The 22546-nt window shown below is 36.4% G+C and overlaps 1 protein-coding gene across 6 annotated transcripts in view; it reads right to left on the bottom strand.

The window, feature by feature from the left end:
• LOC108704484 (ankyrin repeat domain-containing protein 17) overlaps positions 1-22546 on the bottom strand; it is a 91361-nt gene that overhangs the window by 24591 nt on the left and 44224 nt on the right. For 3 of the 6 annotated variants that reach the window (XM_041579703.1, XM_041579705.1, XM_041579706.1), the window contains 9 exons: positions 22213-22315; positions 15143-15895; positions 11440-11588; positions 5373-5484; positions 3747-3892; positions 2406-2548; positions 1366-1579; positions 934-1109; positions 368-530 (listed from right to left, as the gene is read on the bottom strand). In XM_041579703.1, coding sequence (XP_041435637.1) covers positions 368-530; positions 934-1109; positions 1366-1579; positions 2406-2548; positions 3747-3892; positions 5373-5484; positions 11440-11588; positions 15143-15895; positions 22213-22315 — 1959 coding nt within the window. The remainder of the gene's footprint in view (positions 1-367; positions 531-933; positions 1110-1365; positions 1580-2405; positions 2549-3746; positions 3893-5372; positions 5485-11439; positions 11589-15142; positions 15896-22212; positions 22316-22546) is intronic. The other 3 variants (XM_041579704.1, XM_041579707.1, XM_041579708.1) reach the window with 3 other exon arrangements.

Below are 22546 nucleotides of genomic sequence, written 5' to 3'. Positions count from 1 at the left end.
TAATCTTAAATTATATCAGTCTATTAAAGTTCTTTTTTATTCATCTTTCTAACTGCTGCTTGGTTGTTAGGATAACAGTCTGTGATTGAATAAACGCAGAGATCCTTGCATTGCAGAGTCGTGTGTTCCAATCAATTTATTTATTTAAGAAGTGGTGGGGTCCCAATACCCCTGGACTGAGTAGTATATGCCCAGGTTTCTTAACTAATGTGGTCTGATTGCATATTTGTATATACTATTAAAATTCAACTTTGACCATTTCACAACATAAACTGTAAATAATTTCAAAACCACAAAAATACATAATACTGTTTAGACCTAATAGTAAACAAGTACACAGCTTCACTTAACATTAAAAAAAAAGTACCTTTCTAAATGCTGCCATTAGAGGTGTTATCTTTCGATTATCCGCTGCATCAACATCTGCTCCAGCTTGAACTAGCAGCTGAACCACATCTAAATGACCACCATTTGCTGCCAGCCACAGTGGAGTGTTCCCCTTCTTATTGCGCACATCAATATGAGCTCCTCTGTAAACAAACACATACACTGGTGATTCCTACCATACTTTATTATCCACATTTATTTGTCTGATGTCTACAATGAAGAGTTGGTGGAACAAATGAAAGAGGAAGGGTTTTTGCTCCCCCCTTTCACAGTATATAAATCATTTATTGGTATAAAGATTTACATTTACTGTACGAATAGACTCAGAACTAATAGCACTTTAATTTTAGTGGTGATTAGTTATTGAGGGATCTGCACCCAAGTGCAAGTTTATTCTTTTATAGTACATTAACATCAGAGAAGTATCTGTGTTCCAAAAAAATAAGCACAGGCAGCAATCATAATAAAAATGTTTCAATGGAGACTATATTCTTCAAGAAGACAGTCCTGTTGTACATGTTCTCTAGTCTTTACAGTCATGCTTACCTGCTAATGAGCAGCTCACAGAACTTATAGTGTCCTTTGTCTGCTGCTATAGTTAGTGCTGTATCTCTAGAAGAGGGCACTGGAGGAGCGTTGACATCAGCACCTTTATCGAGCAGGACCCTCCCTACTTCTGCATAGCCCCCAGAGGCAGCTTCCATTAATGGGGTAAGACCAGTCTGTATAAAAGGGACAAGGGAAACCAAAAAAGGCAACAATTGAGATTTAGAGCCTTTAAACATTTTCTTTGGGCAAAATGGTTTTAATACCAAATCTAAATCTGAAATAACTGTTCATATTACTATGGTTTCTGGAAAGCATATTTTATAAATTATAACCTGGAATACTTGGAATGCAGAATTGCTTCTGCATTTACAGTAACATACTATATCGTCTATCTGATAAATAAGTTTTAACATGTTGAATACCATTTACCTTGGCCCGATGCTCCACATTGGCCTTCCGATCAATTAATAAACTAACTACTTCAGTTCTCCCTTGGAAACATGCCAGAGTAAGTGCTGTATTACGATTGGTTTCTATTTGGGCATTGATGTCTGAACCCATATCCAAAAGCAACTTAACAGCAGCAGTGTGACCATTCATTGCTGCCAACATCAGTGGAGATATTCCCAATTTGCTGCCAGTCCTAAGAGAACAAAGGAACAGATAACCATAGACATTTCACTTAAAGTCAGATATAATTTAAAGTAGAACTAAAGTTTAACCAAATAATCAGGGCACAAATGTTGTACATTATGTTTTTGGCTTCTATACCAGACAAAGGCAAGCACAGCCCTTTAGCAGTAAAGATCTGTGCCTCCAAAGATGCCCCAGTAGCTCCCCGTATTCTTTTCTGCGGATTCACTGCACATGCTCTGTGCTGCGGTCACTTATTGAGCTTGGGAGCCAACACAAAATATACTGAATATATAAATGTCACCATATAAGGCTGACTAGTAAATAATTCAAATTATTGGTACATGGCAGCTCAGAAACCCGCACAATCAGCAACATAATTTAATAATTTAAATCAATGGGAGGTCATGCCCCCCTCCTTTTTGTATTACAAATATTGTAGGAATATAAAAAGGGTGCCTGTGTTCCCTAATCTAGGTATGAGAAATTATATTTACTGATAAAAATGACTAGCCTAAATGTTTCCTCTGTTCGAGAAAAAGTTGTCTTTCCCTGTTTTTTTGTGACTGAACTATTTGGCTCCTGATAGAAAATTGCATAATCTACCTTCCAGTATACATTTAAAGTATAGGAGCAAACCAGAGTACCCAAAGATTGGAACCGTTAACCTGGCTACACTGTGTAAAAAAATTACAAAGCAGTTAGTGAGTGGAGCACACATTATTTCAGAGTATGTGGTGCACAAAATGAGCATAAACTAGGCAAAGTCTTCCAATCGCAGATACATTTGTGTTTCATGATTGCAAAATGGTATTGTAGCATAAAAACACACAAACCTGGAATTTATCTCTGCTCCTGCATTTAGCAATATTTTAATAATATTGACATAACCACCTGAGGCAGCCAAGCTTAAAGGGGTGTAATCAGAAACATTCCTATGTTCTTTGTTTGCTGCTCGAGCCAAAAGCAACTCCACAACCTGTAAAGAAATTAGTAACATAATAAAAAAATGCATTTAGCATACATTGAGTAGGTAACCATTAACTGTCTTGAAGACTACATTAAAACCAAAATGTAGTTAAAGGGATCCTGTCATCGGAAAACATGTTTTTTTTCAAAATGCATCAGTCAATAGTGCTGCTCCAGCAGAATTATGCACTGCAATCCATTTCTCAAAAGAGCAATTTCAAGTTTTTCAATTTTGAAATCTGACATGGGGCTAGACATTTTGTCAATTTCCCAGCTGCTCCCAGTCGTGTGACTTGTGCATGCACTTTAGGAGAGAAATTCTTTCTGGCAGGTTGCTGTTTTTCCTTCTCAATGTAACTGAATGTGTCTCAGTGGGACATGGGATTTTACTATTGAGTGCTGTTCTTAGATCTACCAGGCAGCTGTTATCTTGTGTTAGGGAGCTGTTATCTGGTTACCTTCCCATTGTTCTTTTGTTTGGCTGCTGTGGGGAAAAAGGGAGGGGGGTGATATCACTCTAACTTGCAGTACAGCAGTAAAGAGTGATTGGAATTTATCAGAGCACAAGTCACATGACTTGGGGCAGCTGGGAAATTGACAATATGTCTAGCCCCATGTCAGATTTCAAAATTGAATACAAAAAAATCTGTTTGCTCTTTTGAGAAATGGATTTCAGTGCAGAATTCTGCTGGAGCAGCACTATTAACTGATTCATTTTGAAAAACAAAAATTTTTCCCATGACAGTATCCCTTTAAGAGGCAATATGTACAGTGGCCCATAGTCTATTGCAAGGCAAACCATTCAGATTCACCTACTATTATGCTACGTTAAAATGCTGCCCCAAAGCCAATATTAAAAATGTGTAACAAAGTTTGTTGTGCTGGAGATATCACAATGTGATGTCTACCTAAATTGTAGTCAATGAAAGAATCCCCGTAACACTGCACTTATAAGAAGCCTTTCCCTTGTTCTTCACTACTTTATTAGTGCACTCTGATTAAAAAAAAAAAAAAAGCCCACGCTATTTTGATTAGCAAAAGGCTGCATAAAAACATTCCATAATAACACAAATTCTACTAATAAAAGCAAAGAAAATTTGAGCATCAATTATGTTCCAAAAAAAACCACCAAGTTTATAAAAAATAGTATATATTATTGTATATTATACAAAATATTATTATATTAGTATATTATGATAAACAATTACCTCTTGTCTACCACCAGAGCAAGCCAAAGATAATGGTGTGTCTTTGGTCCTTTCCGACTGAGCTTCAATGTCTGCACCATTGTCTAGCAAAATTTCTACCACACCAACATGACCAGCAGTTGCCGCCAAGATGAGAGGTGTAAAGCCTGAAAAGAAACATTAACACGGAACAAGGTGGCATTTACTTTAGTTGATTGACTTTTATTTTCTATTGCAAATCAAAAAAAATAAATAAAATAAAACAAATTATATATATATATATATATATGTATATGTATATGTATATGTATATGTATATGTATATGTATATGTATATGTATATATATATATATATAAAAATTAGTTTCCTCTTCAGCATGCCAGGAGGAACTCTGATAACCCCAGGTCTCATGCATTCTTGATAACAGGTCCCATACCTGCACTTCAAGTGTAGCAATTATTGATCAGGGTCTGCAGGGCATCCCTCCCACTTATGGATTGGCTAACAGAAGTGGTCATATTATCATGCTGCTTACACTGATTGCAGGAGTGCTGCCAGCCTTACTATTTGCCATTTGCTGCATTACTCTCTAGCCATCAGGTCTACTCCTCTCAGAACAAGTGCAGTCACAAAATAGGAATATGGACAAAAGCCTATGCAAGAAACCCACTAAATCTAACTTTTTCCAAATATATATTTTTTTTTCATACATTGTGCAGAAATAAGGAATCTCCAGGTATTGGTGACACATGTTCAGTTCTACCAGTTAGAAGATCTGATAGGATAGAGCTCTACCATACAAGCAAACATGCAAGGTCAACTCACAAAAGGCCCTCTAAGGCCTGACCAGAAATTACAAAGACCTTGCTAAAACAGATACTACAGACAACGTAAAGAGAGAATGAGGTTGAAACACTTTGCAAGTCTATGTGCTTGGAGTACAACCAAAGTAGTAAAGGTTGTATCCTCATTCCAAAGCAGGTAGTTGACACAAATGGAACCGGACTGCAGAATAAAGGTTCTGCAACAATTAACCTGTGCAAGAGAAATACTGCAAGACATGGGATAAGCCACCTAGAGGCATCTGAGATAGCTCCCCTTTCTAAACAGAATTACCTTACCAGCAGAAGATGCTGCCGCGACTGATCATAAAACTTACTACTGGCTTGCAGAAAATTAACTCTGCCTTAACATTCATAGCAATCGCAAATTCTTGACAAATCAGTTCCTGTAATCCCTGTAAATGTCCAATGTGGATAAAACAAGTCCAATATTCTGACCGTTTTTTGAAAATGTCTATAGTTGTATTTTGCTGTTACTGTTATATATCCACCTATAGATTTGTCCCAAAATGTATAAACAATGAAATCAAAAATCAGTGTATAATGTCTCAAAAAAAAATTTAATGGACAACGTGAACAGAAGAAACTGAAAACTGGGACACTGGTTGGTGACAGACCGACCATCAGCAGTGATCAGAGCAACCAGCATTGCTGTTTCCAGATGGTCTCAGGTAGGATTCAGCAATAGAAATACTTTCACACAGCACAATTAGGAATTTTACAAGAATATATGTTTTGAAAATGATCACTTGTAAGTCAAACTGTATATGCAGATGTCAAAATGCAGAAGTATAGAAAACATACCTTTTTTGTCACGGTGCTCAATATTTGCTCCACGTTCAAGAAGAGTTTGTACGAGTTCTTCATGTCCTCCAGCACAAGCAAGCGTCAGAGCAGTATCATGATTGCTTTCAGTCTGTTGAAAAAGAGGGTAGTTTAACCAAATTTAAGTAAGCGTTTATCAGCATTATACAAAACAAGAGTTGCTTTGATCTTTCTTATCTCTTTATTTTAAGAAGGGGAAAGACATGCAACCACTAAGGATAACTTTCAATAGGGAAGGGTTATGTGAAGTGCTTATTTGCTCAATATGTTAACTTACTAAAGCTGGTACTAAGTTATAACGTAACAGTTGTTAGATATACCAAAACAAATTGCTAATTGGTTGCTAAATTGTGACATTGTTCTCCTTTGATTAGGAAATTAGCTCTATGGGTGTGTCCTTAAAGAGGCCAAAGCTTATAGAGAAAGCTGAATGTAGACATATGTGCATACTTGAGGTAACTGGCCAACTAGGCTACCTAGAGACCCTGAGGGGGCTGTTTGACACATTTTGGGCTTATGTTAAAGGAATAGTTCAGTGTGAAAAGAAAAACTGGATAAATACATAGGCTGTGCAAAATAAAAAATGTTTCTAATATAGTTAGTTTGGCAAAAATGTAATATGTAAAATGGAGTGAACAGATGTCTAATAAAACAGCCAGAATCCAACTTCCTGCTTTTCAGCTCTATAAATCTGAGTTAGTCAGCGACTTGAAGGGGGGCCACATGGTACATTTCTGTTCAGTGAGTTTGCAGTTGATCCTCAGCATTCAGCTCAGATTCAAAAGCAACAGATATGACCCATGTGGCACCCCCTCAAGTCTCTGATTGGTTACTGCCTGGTAACCGGGGTAACCAGTCATTGTAAACCAAGAGAGCTGAAAAGCAGGAAGTAGTGTTCTGACTGACATGTTATACATCAAATCACTCCAGCCTTTATACATTACATTTTTGGCTAACTAACTATATTAGAAACATTATTTATTTTGCACAGCCTATCTATTTACCCAGTTTTTATTTTTACACTGAACAATTCCTTTAATACATGCCAGAGAATACCTATTTCACTTAGTAACAAATATTTCCTGTATTATGTATAATCATAATCTGCATAAGGCATTTACCAGTTAGCAAAACCCTGTGTGGGGGGAAATGTAAAACCTTCTACTGAGAGTAGTAAGCTTTAAACAATCTAAAAACATCACATACTACTGATTACTGATATGTAGAGTACAAAACGAACCTTGCAAAATAATCACCCCCTGTATTTCCTAAAATGACATTTCAAAGGCACGAAGATTTACAACTGTCACCAGTAAAGCTTGACTGTCGTTATATGGGGAAGCATGAGAACAATCAATGCACAGAAAAAATGGTGTCAAGTTTTATTAATTATTATACACTGCAATTTTTTAGTCATTATTGACACAATACCATTGGTAATACCTGTTATTTCATAGGCTAGAAACATCTGACTAAGCAATTTCTCCTTAAATCTAGCCTCACCAGTTGTGGCTGCTGCTTTGGAAAAATGAACTCAAGGTCAGCATTATGACTATGAAGATTTTCATTCATCCAGGTCATGGTATCTAGTATAGGTAAATCTAAAAACAACTGGACTTGCTGAGTAATCAATGAAGACGTTTCACTACTCATCCGAGCAGCTTCTTCAGTTCAACTGACTGGTGTGGGAAGTTTTCGGTATATAAACTCTTCCACTAATCCAATCACAATGGCACATTGTAACTCTTCAAAGAGGTGACATCTGAAGAAATTCACAGAGGTGTAGATTCTGTGTAGTTACTGTTATAGGATTATCCAATGTGTCATGCAACTCCTAGAAAGAGGTGTTACTTGTGAGAGTTGCATGAATGGATGTGTGAAGTGTTCTGAAACCGCCGGGGTACAGATGTTAGAACAGCATTGATTGTAGCAGAAATGTGGTGTCGAAGGCCCCCACCTCTGTTCAGGGATGGTTTCTCCACCTTGACATGAATCGCCTCTTTCACGCCTCGTTCAAACCAGCGGTCTTCTTTATCCAATATTTGGACCTTGCTATCTTCAAAGGGGTGTCCTTTGTCTTTTAAGTGTAGAAAGACAGCCGAGTTTTGCCCTGTAGAGTTCGCCCTCCTATGCTGAGCCATTCGCTTGGTGAGCAGTTGTTTTGTCTCCCCAATGTATAGATCTGTGCACTCGTCGCTACACTGGACTCCGTATACCACATTGCTTTGTTTTTCTTTAGGGGTTGGATCCTTTGGGTGTACCAGTTATTGTCTCAGTGTGTTGCTAGGTTTGAAAAACACAGGGACATGGTGTTTGTTAAAAATCCTCCTGAGTTTCTCAGACACTCCAGCTACATATGGGATGACTATGTTTCACCTACTATGCGTCTCCGGGCGGTTATTTCTGTTGGGCTTGGTTGCTGCTGTTTTGACAAAGGCCCAGTCTGGGTAGCCACACGCTTTCAAAGCTCCTCTAAGATGTTTTTGCTCTTTGTCTTTGGACTCTGTATCAGTTGCCACAACTTCCGCCCTGTGGTAAAGAAGACCGCTGGTTTGAACGAGGCGTTAAAGAGGCGATTCATTTCAAGGTGGAGAAACCATCCCTGAACAGAGGTGGGGGCCTTCGATACCACCTGTCTGCTACATACAATGCTGTTCTAACATCTGTACCCCGGCGGTTTCAGAACACTTCACACATCCATTCATGCAACTCTCACAAGTAACACCTCTTTCTAGGAGTTGCATGACACATTGGATAATCCTATCACAGTAACTACACAGAATCTACACCTCTGTGAATTTCGTCAGATGTCACCTCTTTGAAGAGTTACAATGTGCCATTGTGATTGGATTAGTGGAAGAGTTTATATGACGAAAATTTCCCACACCAGTCAGTTGAACTGAAGAAGCTGCTCGGATGAGTAGTGAAACGTCGTCATTGATTACTCAGCAAGTGCAGTTGTTTTTAGATTTACCTATACTAGATATATCAAGGTCAGCATATTAGTTGGTCTTTATTTGCCATCACTATAACTGGGTGTTAGCAAGTTGTAAAAAATGGGGGGTCACCAATGTGCATCATACTTTGAATGATATAGACACTCAACAAGCTGTGGCCAGCAAAGAAGTGCACATATAACCTACAGTAAGTATTCAAAATGTATGAGGCCCTGAAGGAGAGGAGCAATGAGCACTTGAAAATAGACAAGGAAATCTTAAAGCCTAAAATGCATTGGTGAAAGATTTGTACACTTTTGTCAATAGATAAAAAAAAATGAATGGTCATTTTAGATTGTCTCTAAGTAAGAAAACCTTAAAAAAAGCATGATTTGATAACCTTGTGACTGTTTGAGAAGGTCAATAAACTTATAAAAAAGGGCGTTCAGTGTCGAGTGCAGTAATAAATGGGGTTAACTTACCCAGAAAAGAGGGGGGTCCAGGTGCTCAAGCCCCAGACCTTCAGCACGGGGAGGCAATTTGTTGCAAATAGATGACAGTAAAGGGCTGGCGCATAACAAACATCACAACAAAGTCTTACGCGTTTGGTGCCTTTGAGGCACTTAGTCGTAGGCTAAACTAAGCCTATGACTAAGTGCCTCTATGGCACGAAACGCGTACGGAGTGTGGTCTGGTATGTGCCAGCCCTTTACGATTATCTGTTTGAGAAGGTCAACTCAGCCGACAAAATACCATGATTGTCAGAGGCCAATATCACCATAAAAAGAAAAGGCGTAAGCAGCCTGGGAAAAACATTCAGAAAATACTTGCTTTAGAGTACTGGCATTTATAAATGCAATACATTTTATTCTAAAACTACAAATATGGGGGTTGACTCCATTTAAAATCAGTGTTGTCTTAACTGGAGGCACATTGGCCTGACATAGCCATCCAAGAGATCTTCATGGTCCCAGACTGTTTAAGGGATCCTTTGACCTTTTAGGACGACGGTTTTAATAAAATCTGGCCCAAAACATACAATTTAGTAAATAAATGGTCCTGCTATATGAAAACATTTGGACAGTGCTGAACCACTTATGCAATTAAATATAAAGAGGATCTATATATGTCTATGTATTGCGGGTGCTTTATAAATGGGTTTCAAACATCTTTTAAACTTTTTGCATAATGAAGTGATAAATCCACTTTGCTACAACTAGTGATGGGCGAATCTGGCACGTTTCGTTTTGCGTTTCGTTTTCACCCATTGGAGTCTATGGCTCAAAGTGAAACCTGGTGAAAAATTTCGCGCATCACTAGCTACAACTAATTCCTAATTCCAAAAAACTTCATCAGGTTGTTGGTTATCTTAGTGTCAGACTGTAATCAGTCCATAAAGCTATATGAAAGGGGAACGAGATTGCACTAGGGGTTATGAAGAGGTGATTTTTAAAATAATGATATGGCTGTACTTATAGGCGTGTACACAAGTCCTGTAGATTTGTGAAACCCCAGACATGGGTTCAAACCTACTATGGATTTTTTTTAGGAACTGTATCACCCAAAAAATTGAAGTGTTTTAAAGTAATAAAAATATAATGCAGTATTGCCCTGCACTTGTAAAACTGCAGTGTTTATATAAATAAGCTGCTGTGTAGCAATGGGGCAGCCATTCAAAAGAGAAAAGGCTTAGGATACACAGCAGATAGCAGATAAGCTCTGTAGAACATAAATGGTGTTATCCGTTATCCACTATTTAACCTGTGCCATATAGCCTTTTTTAAATGTCCACCATTGCTACACAGCAGCTTGTTTATATAAACTATAGTAGTGTTTCTGAAGCAAACAGATCAGTTTTACCAGGGCAGGGCAACAGTACATGATATTTTTTTATTATTTTAAATTTTTGGGGTTAATGTTCCTTTAATTGCCAGAATTATTTCATTCTGGATGATTGAAAGATATACTGTAGTTTTGACTAAGCAATATGTGAATGTTCCTTTTTAAAGGAGGAACAAAGGAGAAACAAGAGAAAACCCATCAACATTACCATTTCTGATGATATTTCTTTGGCTAAACACAACAAACAGAAATTTAAGATACTCCTTGGTTCTTGCAAGGTAGATAATTAGATTACCAGTGCACAGATAAGCAGAAAACAAATAGGCTAATGCCATATACACAGTTAGGCCGATAAATCTTTGGATAGAGACAACTTTCTAATTGTGGTTCTATACATTACCACAATGAATTTTAAATGAAACAACTCAGCTGCAGTTGAACTGCAGACTTTCAGCTTTAATTCAGTAAGTTAACAAAAAGATTGCATAAAAATGTGAGGAACTAAAGCCTTTTTTTTTTTTTTTTTAAACTGAAAATAAAATCTTCATGTCTAATACTTGGTTGAAAACCCTTTGCTGGCAAAACAGCCTGAAGTCTTAAACTCATGGACATCACTAGATTCTGGGTTTCTTCCTTTTTAATGCTCTGCCAGGCCTTTACTGCAGCGGCTTTCAGTTGCGGTTTGTTTGTGGGTCTTTCTGTCCAAAGTTTAGTCTTCAACAAGTGAAATGCATGTTCAATTGGGTTCAGATCAGGTGACTGAATTGGCCATTCAAGAATACTCCACTTCTTTGCTTTAATAAACTCCTGGGTTGCTTTGGCTGTATGTTTTGGTTCATTGTCGGAGGAGAAAAACTCCAATCTGCCGCCATCTGCCTCATGTTCCAGCAGCAATGACAGACAAGGCATCCACCTGCCAGTGTGCACACAGGGTAGATTTCAGGTTGAAATGGAAGAGCTACATATTTTCAGGTTCTGGATGACACAATAAGTTCTGTCGTTCGAAAATGTACAACGGTGCACAGGGCCAATGCAGTACCTGTCAGTGCTGCTGGAACATAGAGTGGATGGCAGCAGATATCATTCCCTTTAGCTTTTAACCTTAAACATTGCTACTAAACTTCACATCCTTTTCACATTGATACCATCAACCATTTCATATCTATCATGTTCCATAGATTTTTTTCCCCTATCTTTGAACTTTTGTGCATTTATTTTTATGGGTACTTATAATTTCACAGGATACAGGCACATATTTTTGTTCTTACCTGTGCATCAATATCTATGGAAGGGTAGATAGGTAGCATGGCTGAAGGTGATATGATGGGGCTTGGAGTTGGCGTCTGTGGCTGGGAGATGGAAGTTGCAATGCTGTGGGTAGGAGTGTTTGATATTGCAGATGTTCTTCCACTTACTGCTGTTGAATAAAATGTCTACACTTAGTCGGGCTAGAAAAGATTAATTAAAGCATTGGGTTGCACAGTATTTAGGAAAAAAAAAATCAAGGAACAAATACAACACAAAATGTGCACTAGATATCCATAAAACTTTGTCACCAAAAGTATACCTGATATCCAGTAAAAGAAATACAAGCTAAAATAGTATGGCATGGAGGTAAAGTGTCAAATGTGTAAAACAAAAATAAAAGTACCAAAAGCCAATGTTATTAACGAAAGGGGAAAGCTTTCATGGGTAGAATTTTGTTCTGGAGCCATATGCAGCTGGACAAACGTTCACAATCCTACTTCTGCATACATGAAATACATAACTAGAAAAATATTTCAGAATTCTATACAGAAACAAATCTTGAAAATAAGCTCAGCTTTTTTTCCTGTTATTGTATCAGACATAATATAAAAATATGGGGTTTACCAATTTCATAGAAAAGAGCTGAAGTTTTAGGTGTCATTCATACACTTATTAGTGAACACTGCAAAAAAAACCCTTTACATATCGATTTTATAAAGGTTATAATAAAGTAGAGAATGCGTGATGCGTGAATCTGACCCGTTTCGACAAAAATTCCCAAATGGAAAAATTTGCCAAACGCATTGCAGTTTATGGGCGACCAATTTTTTTGGGGCACAACTAATTTTTGTCCACTTGGAGTCTATGGGTGTCTTTTTTGTGGCAAAACCTGGCAAAATATTTTACTCACCACTATACAGGGGATGCTGCACTCCCTGGCCAGAAGCTATATCCAAAGTAAATAGGACACACTCCACGGACTTGTACTATGACAACTTTTATTCTACTTTGTCAACATTTCAGTCCAGGTCGTTCAAAAACTTACCAGAACTAAAATTGGACAAATTGGAATAAAAACTATGGCATAGCAAGTCAGTGCTATACATTCAATTTACAGTGTGTGTCTACTGTGAAATGCTTTTAGACATATACATATAATTGTATATATAAATATATATAATATACACACACTTGTAAATAATGTTGTCACAAACACTCTGAGTACCTAAAACAACCTTTATACCAAAAGAAAACAACCTATAACCTTCATGTAAAGACAATGAAAATGCAGCAAGAAGACCACTGCTACCACTGAAGACTTTAAAGGTTTCAGGTTAAGGTTAAAATTAGGAATGCAAAAATAATCATAATCTCTTGCTTTGGTTGAATGATGAAACCTGCTTATACCAAACCAAATGCAAACCCTCATTTCCAGGTTTTAATTTGAAGATATTCAATAAACAGTATGTGTGAACAAAAATCTATCACCTTCAGATGTGCAGGGCTTTGGGCTAGTGTTATACATGGCATTTTCTCTGCTGGCATATAGAAAACATTAATCTGCCAGTGGCCAGAGAAAGAAAATGCATACTTTTGAATTTCTCTGTCAAGTGGTTAAAGGGATGCTGTCATGTCATGTTTTTTTTTCAAAATGCATCAGTTAATCGTGCTGCTCCAGCAAACTTCTTCAAAAGAAAAATCAGATCTTTTTTATATTTAATTTTAAAATCTGGCATGTGGCTAGACATATTATCAGTTTCCCAGTTGCCCCCAGTCATGTGACTTGTGCTCTGATAAACTTCAGTCACTCTTTACTGTTGCACTGCAAGTTGGAGTGATATCACCCCTCCCTTCTCCCTCCAGCAGTCTTTACTGTTGCACTGCAAATTGGAGTGATATCACCCCATCCCTTCTCCCTCCAGCAGTCTATCAGCAGAACAATGGGAAGGTAACCAGATAACCGCTTCCTGGTAGATGTAAGAACAGCACCCAATAGAAAAATAAAAATCCATGTCCCACTAAGACAACTTCCGTTAAATTGAGTAGGAGAAACAACAGCCTGCCAGAAAGCAGTTCCACCCTAAAGTGTTGGCTCTTTCTGAAAGCACATGACCAGGTAAAATGAGCTGAGCTGGTGCCTACACACCAATATTACAACTAAAAAAAATACACTTCTTGGGTTAGGAATGAAATTTACATGGTAGACTGAATTATTTGAAGTGTAAACAGTGCAATTTAGAAATAAAAACAACACCATAAAAATCATGACAGCATCCCTTTAAGTTACTTGCCAGTGTATTTAAAGAGGTGGAGAAAACTCTATGTGTGACACTTGCCTTAGTGTCCTATGACAGTACAGGTTCAGATTTTTATCAGTTGCATATTGATGCTGCACTCAAAGTCAGGACTGAATCATGGATTCAGTAAATCCGTATAAAATATAATAGTAACAGCAAAATTCAAGTGCATATAACAACAGCAGTGATTCAAGAAAGCAGATGCACGCATGAAAATCCACTTCCTAGATTTTTGCACTTAACACCTATTGTTTTTATGTTCATTATTACCGGTATAAAACAGGGAGCAAAAACAGGAAAGTTATGTTTGAATAATGCATTTTTATACTTAATAAAAATTATGCAGCTTTTATAAGAGAGGAAAAAAGCAGCATCTTTTCCAGAACATAAAAGCCTGAAAATTCATAGAAGTCACCAATGGTATTAATCAATAGAACTGGAGCCAGTTTAAGCTGCAGAAATCTATTTATAACACTATTTGGACCAATATAGGAAGGTGATATAGTATCCAAAAATACACTATCCATATATATTTGAAATACAGCAGTAACATTTCTCAAAGTTAGAATAAATCCACGTTGATGGTTAATTATTCCTATTTTTTCATGTTTAACACAGAGCATTCTGTATAATAGATCCCCACACATGTATCAGAACTTTTTAAGTATTGAACAGAAAAAAATGTGACAGCTGTGTTCCAAAATATGTGCATGTTAAAATGATTTTGGTTAAGTCAAGTTCCAATGCCCTTTAAACAAACAGCATCACTATTAACTTGATAAAAACACCACCATTTTTAGGCCAAGATGTGCTTAAGGCCATTCAAAAACACATACACCACATAATATAAAGGGAGCAATGTATCCTGTTTTTCAACACAAATTCAATTAATAGGGCTTGCACTGAAAATAGTACTTCCCTTAAAATAAGCAAAAAGTATCTGGTATTTTGTTACTTCTTGCAATAAACTGGGCATACGTGACCAAAGTAGTTTCATTTTGCAACCATCTGTTTTTTTCAAAAACTTACAGGAGAGAAGAATTATTTAAATGTCTAGTCTACAGATGCCCCACCTGTATAGTAAACTTCTCCATATCTGCTAGCATGAGACACAGGTTGAGGATGGGATGGTGTATACAGAATGGACTGCAATTTTTTTTACACAAACAGTAAGTAAAAAAAAAAAAAACCTAAAAAAATTTAAACCACAAGACCTCTTTATTGAGCTCATGTTGAACAAGGCTGTATACTGTCCCTTTAACTGTGGTGGAAGATAACTTACACTAAAGAACAAAACATTCAGTAGAACTGCTTCTGTACATTTGGTATACAGAATTATTCATTCAACTGTCAGGCCATGCTTTTAACCTTCCAATTGCTCAGGTAAAACACACTAATGAAAAATTGCTTAAATCATCATACCCACCTGCCATGATGTCATCCAGCGTATCAGTGAGGGTCTGAGCAGGACTGGCTACCATTAACCCCTGTTGTGTTTCTGCAAGTACACTTTGCCCCAGCCCTGTAAGTTGTGCTTGACCCAAATCTTGCTGTCCAGCTAGAACTCCTTGGAGATCTGTAAGATTAGTAATGGGTCCGGGGGATAATGAGCTAGCTGCAAGAGGCAAAGTCTGAGGCAATGCCAGTGGCTGAATGGGTGTAAAGCCCATTTGCACTGCAGTCTGTGGGGAGTCCTCTTTAAGCAGAATGCTGTCAACCTGCTGCAAATGAGTATAGTCTACTTCTGTGATCTCTTCCCCAACCCCTACAGGAGTCAAAAGTCCCAGATGTTGGCAAGATTGCTGTTGTTGTTGCTGCTGAAGTTGTATTCTCTGTGCCTTTACTTCAAGGTACTGCTTTTTTAGCTGCTGCTGGGTCTTAAGTTGCAACTCCCGCTCTACTTTTTGGAGCTCCTCCAATATCTTTTGCTTTTTCTGGATCTGCTCTTCCCGTGTTTTGTTTAGCTCCTCTATCTTTTCCTTAGTTAGCTGGTCAGCGTGGGCCAACTCCAGGGATTGTAATTGGGCATTTTTCTCAATGGCTTCTTTAATCCGTTGCTCGAGCTCAGTGAGTTTCCCCTGAGCTTCTTCTACAATACTCTCTGGAGATTGACTGCTGATGTACCCCTGCACATCCTGCACATCTGGCACATGGCCACTGGACTTCTGTTTAGAAGTAGCTGCGTGAAAAGAAAACCCCCTCAGAACCATAAGAATGGTATCATCATGGCAGTGAAACTTGCCAGGCATGTGGTGCGTGGCAAGGATTGGAACATTAATAAAAGTTAAGAACCAATATAAAGCCTAACTATAAAGATATTTGCATTGAGCTATACTGGTTTTTTGCCTAATGCAGTATCTACTATTCAGAAAATTATAGTCTAAAAAACCTAGCAACTAACAAAAATAACATAGAACCTCTGAATTTAACGGTTTTTGAGAAACAATGAAAAAAGAGAAGCAAATAAGAGACTCTTGCAGACATTTAACGGTGACTTGTGAAAGAATACACATGATGGTAAAACAGTAGGAAGCATGCACATAAATGAAATAAACAAACATATTTGGGTTAATAGTTGATAATGTATTAGAAGACAGAAGGGTGAATGTTTTTTAGTAGGGGAATGCATAGGCTGTGGAAATCCTTATATTGATGAGCCCTATTTGTATAATGAGAAAAGGGTCATGTTAAGAAACCCAGACAAAAGATATTCAATCACCTTTTTACTGAGGCTTAAAACTGAATGTTTTCACCTATTAAGCTTATGCATTTACTGTAAGAGAGGCAGCTCTGAATTCTAGATTCACAATGGGTATGATTGTTCCAATTATGCAGCATGCATAACGTTTAGAAAAAATTAACAAATGCTTGAATAAAAATGTGGGGGTTAGTAATGTATGATATGGTTGGCAGTATGATGAACTCAAAGTCTCATGTCCTCAAACATTTGTCCTCTATGTTGATGTATCTACATATCTTGGTTTTCTAGGCAAGTAAATTGCCCCCCTGATAAAAGTGTTCTCCAGAGTGTGAATGCAATAAGGTTAAATATATTTTATAAATAATTTCATAAGGAATTATGTCAAGACATGTTTGCAATAAAACAAATGTCTTTACCTGTAACAGTTTGAGAGAAAGGTGTGAAACACAAAAAAGAACCTTCACATTGTTTCTTGACAGATAAGTGCATGTATATTTAAATCTCCTTTAGGTTTGAAAATGTTATGTATATGAAGTTTGATAGTAGGGTTGATGGGAATGGCTACAGAGGTGGGTATAGTTGCTTAAAGGAGTAGGTTGTAAACACAAAGGACAAAGCAAAAGTCTTTGGATGCAAATCCTCTCAATTAAAATGAAGTATAAATTCAAACTGCCTGATATCCTAACGATTCATACTGAAGCTAAAGCTTTTGTTCTGAAAAATACTGAACAGTACAGCACACAAGAACGAGGTCAACATACAATGAGAACTTGCAAAACAGAAATAAGTGGTACCTGAAAAAAGCCTCCCAAAGTAGCATGAGAGTTGTAACTAAGACACACAATGTAAACAATGTAGCAAGATGGGCAATATAATATCCCCAGCAGCAAGTGGCCATAACTTCATCAGCCACAAATACATGGCAGATCTAACACTAGGAATCTAACAAAATATAATACATGAAATATATATATAATTAAAACTGCTAGAGAATAAAATATCTTAACATTTATAGGAAAATACATATGGTCAGCCAGCAAGGTAATAAAGCATTCTTAAATATTTATTTCAAAATCTACACACATGTAGCCTGATTTAACAATGTTACAGTTTAAGTTTTTCACCCTTAAATGTTTACCTCAGTCATTTAAAATATTATTCTAAACAAATGTTTAGTATTTTCATGGTTTTCTTATTAGGTTTCATGTTTTTCTGGTTGTCAGGGGTCACTCATCACAGCAACCAAAACTCAGAAAGATGAAGACTAAAACTTTATTACTATTTTTTTTTAATGTACTATTCTTTTTTTGCATGTTCCTTTTTTTGTTGTGTATATTCCTTCACAGCAATTCCAATTTTTATTTTCCATGCATAACTACCCCAGAATCAAGGCTGCAGTTTGGTTTAAAGATCAACCCTGACACAAGGACACTAAAAATGACAAATTAAATGTTTAGAAACATTTCAGTTAGTAATTTTTATAGTCTTTGAATTATTTCTTTCTGCCACTTTCCAAATGGGGGTCACTAACAGAGACAGGCAAAAAAACCTTTTGCTCTGGGAGACTAAAAGGGGGTTGTTGAACTTTGAGTTAAATCTTAGTAGAAGACCAATTTGGAATTTTCAGATTTTCACGGTCTACATTTTACTATAAATTAATTTAAAGGTTATGGAAACTAAAAACTCAACTAGTGAATGAGACTTTATTAGAATAGTATGAACTAAACCCCATATGTAATAAAAAGCACTAAGTTTGCCCAGGAGCAGTAACCAATAGCAACCAATAGGATATACTTGCTTTTAAACAGGTGACCAGTAAATGCTTCCTGCTGATTGGATGCTATGGGTTACTGCTCCTGGGAAAACTTAGTGTCTTTTATTACATAACCCCTAAGTGCTCCAGCAAAGCCAGCATAGATACTGTTCATGCAATTCTTCTCTAAAAACATACAAACACCAGGAAGTAAATCTATTATATTTCTGAAAAAAAATCACCTTTTATTCAGGTCTAAAACAAATCAGGCAGCTAACCAGTCTTGGCAAAATTTAAAATAAAAGGCAGAATTTGGCACAGCAAACTATAGGCATTGTCAATAAAAATATCCTTATTAAAAGTGCATAGAACATTGAAAAATACTTAATCATCAAATACTTTATAAGCATACTAGGGTGTGAATAGTACCTACAATAGTACTTGTAATCTTAGCTGATAAACTATGAACATCAAATTAACAAAATCTTATAAATGTAACTATTCACTTTATTTAGACTGCATACAACACAGAGATACCTTATTTGTAGTGTTAAACAATTATGAAATTAAATATATACTGAACAAGCTACTTATCCCCATAAAGGATATTCTATCCACAGTCCCATTATGAAAGTGGTTCATAAATTGTGGGGCTGGCACTTCTGGGAGAAGGCTTGGATCAGTGTCAGGTGGCTAACCTATATATTTTTAGAGCTATGAATAAAAAAATGAACACACTGATATTTTTCTACATGTATTTTATGCTGGGGACCCTGACCAAGAATGGATCTTCATGGGGATGAAAAAGTGACAAGTATTTTTAAGATGCACAAGAGTGTATAAATTAAACCATGCTGTACTGCTCTTTATAAGTATTATACCGTGTGTGTCTCAATTGTGAAATAAACAGCTTTTGGTGAGCATAATTCCATAATTTAGCCTGTGCTGATGTGCTATTGCATTTAGTTTTCGCACCTTAATATTACTTAATATTTTACGTGTTTGCGGTTTAATATTTTCCTTATTTAAACATCAGGAATTAGAGGTACACAGCCAGGCAACACTTGGCATAGCTTGACTTATATGCATTTAACCTTAATGCAATATCACTTAATATTTTAAGTGTTTTTACTTCGTTGTTCTAAATCCTGTGCCATTAATAAAAGTGTTTTATTGTTGGAATTTGGCAACCCATGTTTGTGAGGGAAATATTTTTGGAGTTCTTTCATTTTACATTATTCAAGACATTTAAAAACATTTCTGTATATGCAGTTACAATTAATTATAAAGTATCAGATAAAAGAAATCACTTTGTATGTATAAAAATAAGTGACCCCTATTCATATGTACATGAAGGATAATGGTGTTTTGCATATAATTAGTATGTGCACTACACTATAGCTTGGCCCATGTGCCATTCGCTTTTGCATTTTAATATTTGTAGTTATTTTGCTTTTTATTTGCAGTCTCAGACTACGGCCGTGGATTTGTCCTGCATTCTAACCCTTTATGAGCAATTCAATAAGGTATCAACACATGATGCCCAGCAGGACTACCATTAAGCATTTTGCCGGTGAGCTACAGTTCAGATTATAATTTTGGAATTAACGTGAAGGTGAACCATCCCTATAAACTGGTTTCTGCTAAACAAATGTCAACAATCTACTCTGGCATTCAGCTATTGTACAATAGCTACTAACTGAGATCTCTGGTCTTAATCAGGTTTCAAGGGAAAAAACATACCAATTTTGTTTTTACATCTGCTCATTCCGTTAGGGTTATGTTTAAAAAAAATGTGCATAAAAAACCAACTTCAAAAAAAAAAAAAAAAATTGTTTTCACAGAATGTGATCAATGGTGAGTCTAAAGGTAGACAGGAGCTGGTCCCAGTAAGCAGAAACTGAAAAAGGAAACCATGATACTTTACCTCTGCTCACTGCAAAAAGCTCCTGTGGGAAAACAGAGGCCTTTCCAGTCACAGACTATAACGTCACATGTAACAAGGTAGGAGGAGTTTTATCACACTGTAACCCTGGTTGTAAAATTATTTTTATGGCATTGAAGGTTTCTTTTCAATCTGTGGAATCAGTATGTACTCCGTGTTGTCATATTTTTCCTAGATCCTCTCTATAGCCTGATCGGGATGCACATGAACAGTAAAGGAAAAAACAGATGTTAGAAGCAAAAAGTTGACTTCTGTGCATATGGGCCCAGGCCGCATAGACGACCCATGAACAGGAAGAAGATTGCAATGGGGGGCTATATTGGATTTTTAGGTTAAGCTAAATTTAACAGAGGTTAGCATTTAATGGCATATACTATTTTTCAGCACATTTGCCTTTATAAGAGTTCTGTTCTTCTGTTTGTCTCAGACTACTATGAAAAAATATGCTGCATGCAGAAAATGTCTTTATAAAGGCAACAGTCACTTTTATAAATATATAAAAAGAGAGAAGTAATTTTGTACATACAAACTAGCTATCATCCCAAGATTAAAAAGTAAAAAAAATGAAGCCTACTTTATAGGCTATATTGGTAAAAATAGGGCAGAAGAATATTTATGAATATCTGTTGCCAATGCATTTTGATATATAGAGGTAGCATTTAGATTTAAGCTAATGAAATAATTTGCAAGCAAATATATAATTCCTTAAAAACATCTTTCATCCAGCAAAAAGTTAAACTTGTAGTTCTTTAAATTACATTTTAGTATGATGTGGACTGATACTAACAATTTGAAATGTCTTTGTGTTTTGTTTTTTTTTTTAAAGTTTTGGGTTTTATTAAGCTTTTTTTGTTCAGTAGCTTCCCAGTTATGCATTTAAGCAGCTTTTTAGTTTTCAAGGTCCACTTTACCAGGATAAGTAATAAAAAAAAGTAACAATACAATTATAGCCTCACAAAACTGTTCCTGGTGCTGGAAAGAAGATGAAGAAAGTGACATGAAGACAACTTAAAGGAGTGGTTCACCTTTCAAACACTTTTCAGTTCAGACTTTTTTACCAATGACTTTCCATGATTTCTTCTTAATGTTCAGGTCTCTGATGTTTCAGCCTAGCATCTCAGTAACCCAGGTGCAGATCCTGAACTGTTATAATTTGCCACATTAGTTGGTACATTTCTCAGCAGCATTTGTGGAATGTTAGCAAATAATGTATTGATTATAACCGTGTTCCAAAATCAGGAAATCTACTTAGCAGGGCCAAAGATAAGAAATGGATCAACTAATGTACAGAACAGTTTGCAGAGTCTGTGGCCTCCCTCCCAAAGCTGCTTTAGAAAGACATTAGGTGAAAAAATACACTTTTAATTTGTAAGGGTTTTTCTAATCTAAAAGTTTAAAGTACAGGTATAGGATCTGTTATCCAGAATACTCGGGACCCGGGGGTTTCTTTCTGTAATTTGGATCTTCATACCTTAAGTCTACTAGCAAATACTTTTAACATTAAATAAACCCAATAGGCTGGTATTGCCTCCAATAAGGATAAATTATATCTTCGTTGGAATCAAGGCACGGTTTTATTATTACAGAGAAAAAGGAAATAATTTTAAAACATTTGGCTTAGTTGGATAATATGGAGTCTATGGGAGACAGCTTGTCCGTAATTCCGAGCTTTCTGTTTATGGGTTTCCGGATAACGCATCCCATATCTGTAGAAAGTAACTGAAAAAAGTCTTTATTTCTGGTGAATCATCTGAAAACAACTGAACTTAAAAAGTAATGGAAACTGAACAACCTCTTTAAGTTAAAATGTGAAATGGCCATTAAAGAAATCCACAAAGATCAATCAGCTTTTACTGAGAAGCACAGTTCTATAAAAAAAAAAAAAAAGAAAAAGGAAAATGTTGACTAACTGCAACCGGTTACTAACCAAGCCAATCTTTTGCCTATTTTACTACGGTGCATAGCTGTTAAAACTTTGGTTATGCTTCCTAGATGTTAAGATGTAAAAAAAAAAAAAAAAAAAAAAAAAAAAAAGCCTAAACATTAACATGTTTATGACCTAAAATTAAACAAGAAATGTACAGAGCTACAACTGACCTTTATTTCTGATGGGAAGATTTGTGGCGACATTTGCAGGGGGCTTGTCTGGTTCCTGGGGTGGTACGACCATTGGCAATGCCTGCATTGGTACACGAGGAGCCTAAAACATTTGACACTGTCATTGCTATAATTCCTTATTAACATTTAGACGTCACAGGAAAAAACAGTTTTAGACATGCATACTATTCAAATATGCAATTTCAGCAATATTAGCATTTATTAAATCTTTACATTTGGATGACTAAATACAGAAGCAAACTTTGATCAAAGGCCATAAATAAATATAGTCAAAGGTCAGCGGTAATTAAACAAGTCATGATGCACCCACAAT

Source organism: Xenopus laevis, chromosome 1S (assembly GCF_017654675.1).
Source record: "Xenopus laevis strain J_2021 chromosome 1S, Xenopus_laevis_v10.1, whole genome shotgun sequence".
NCBI lineage: Eukaryota > Metazoa > Chordata > Amphibia > Anura > Pipidae > Xenopus > Xenopus laevis.
The sequence above is the reverse complement of the archived record's forward strand: the minus strand, read 5'-3'. Positions and strand labels throughout refer to the sequence as shown.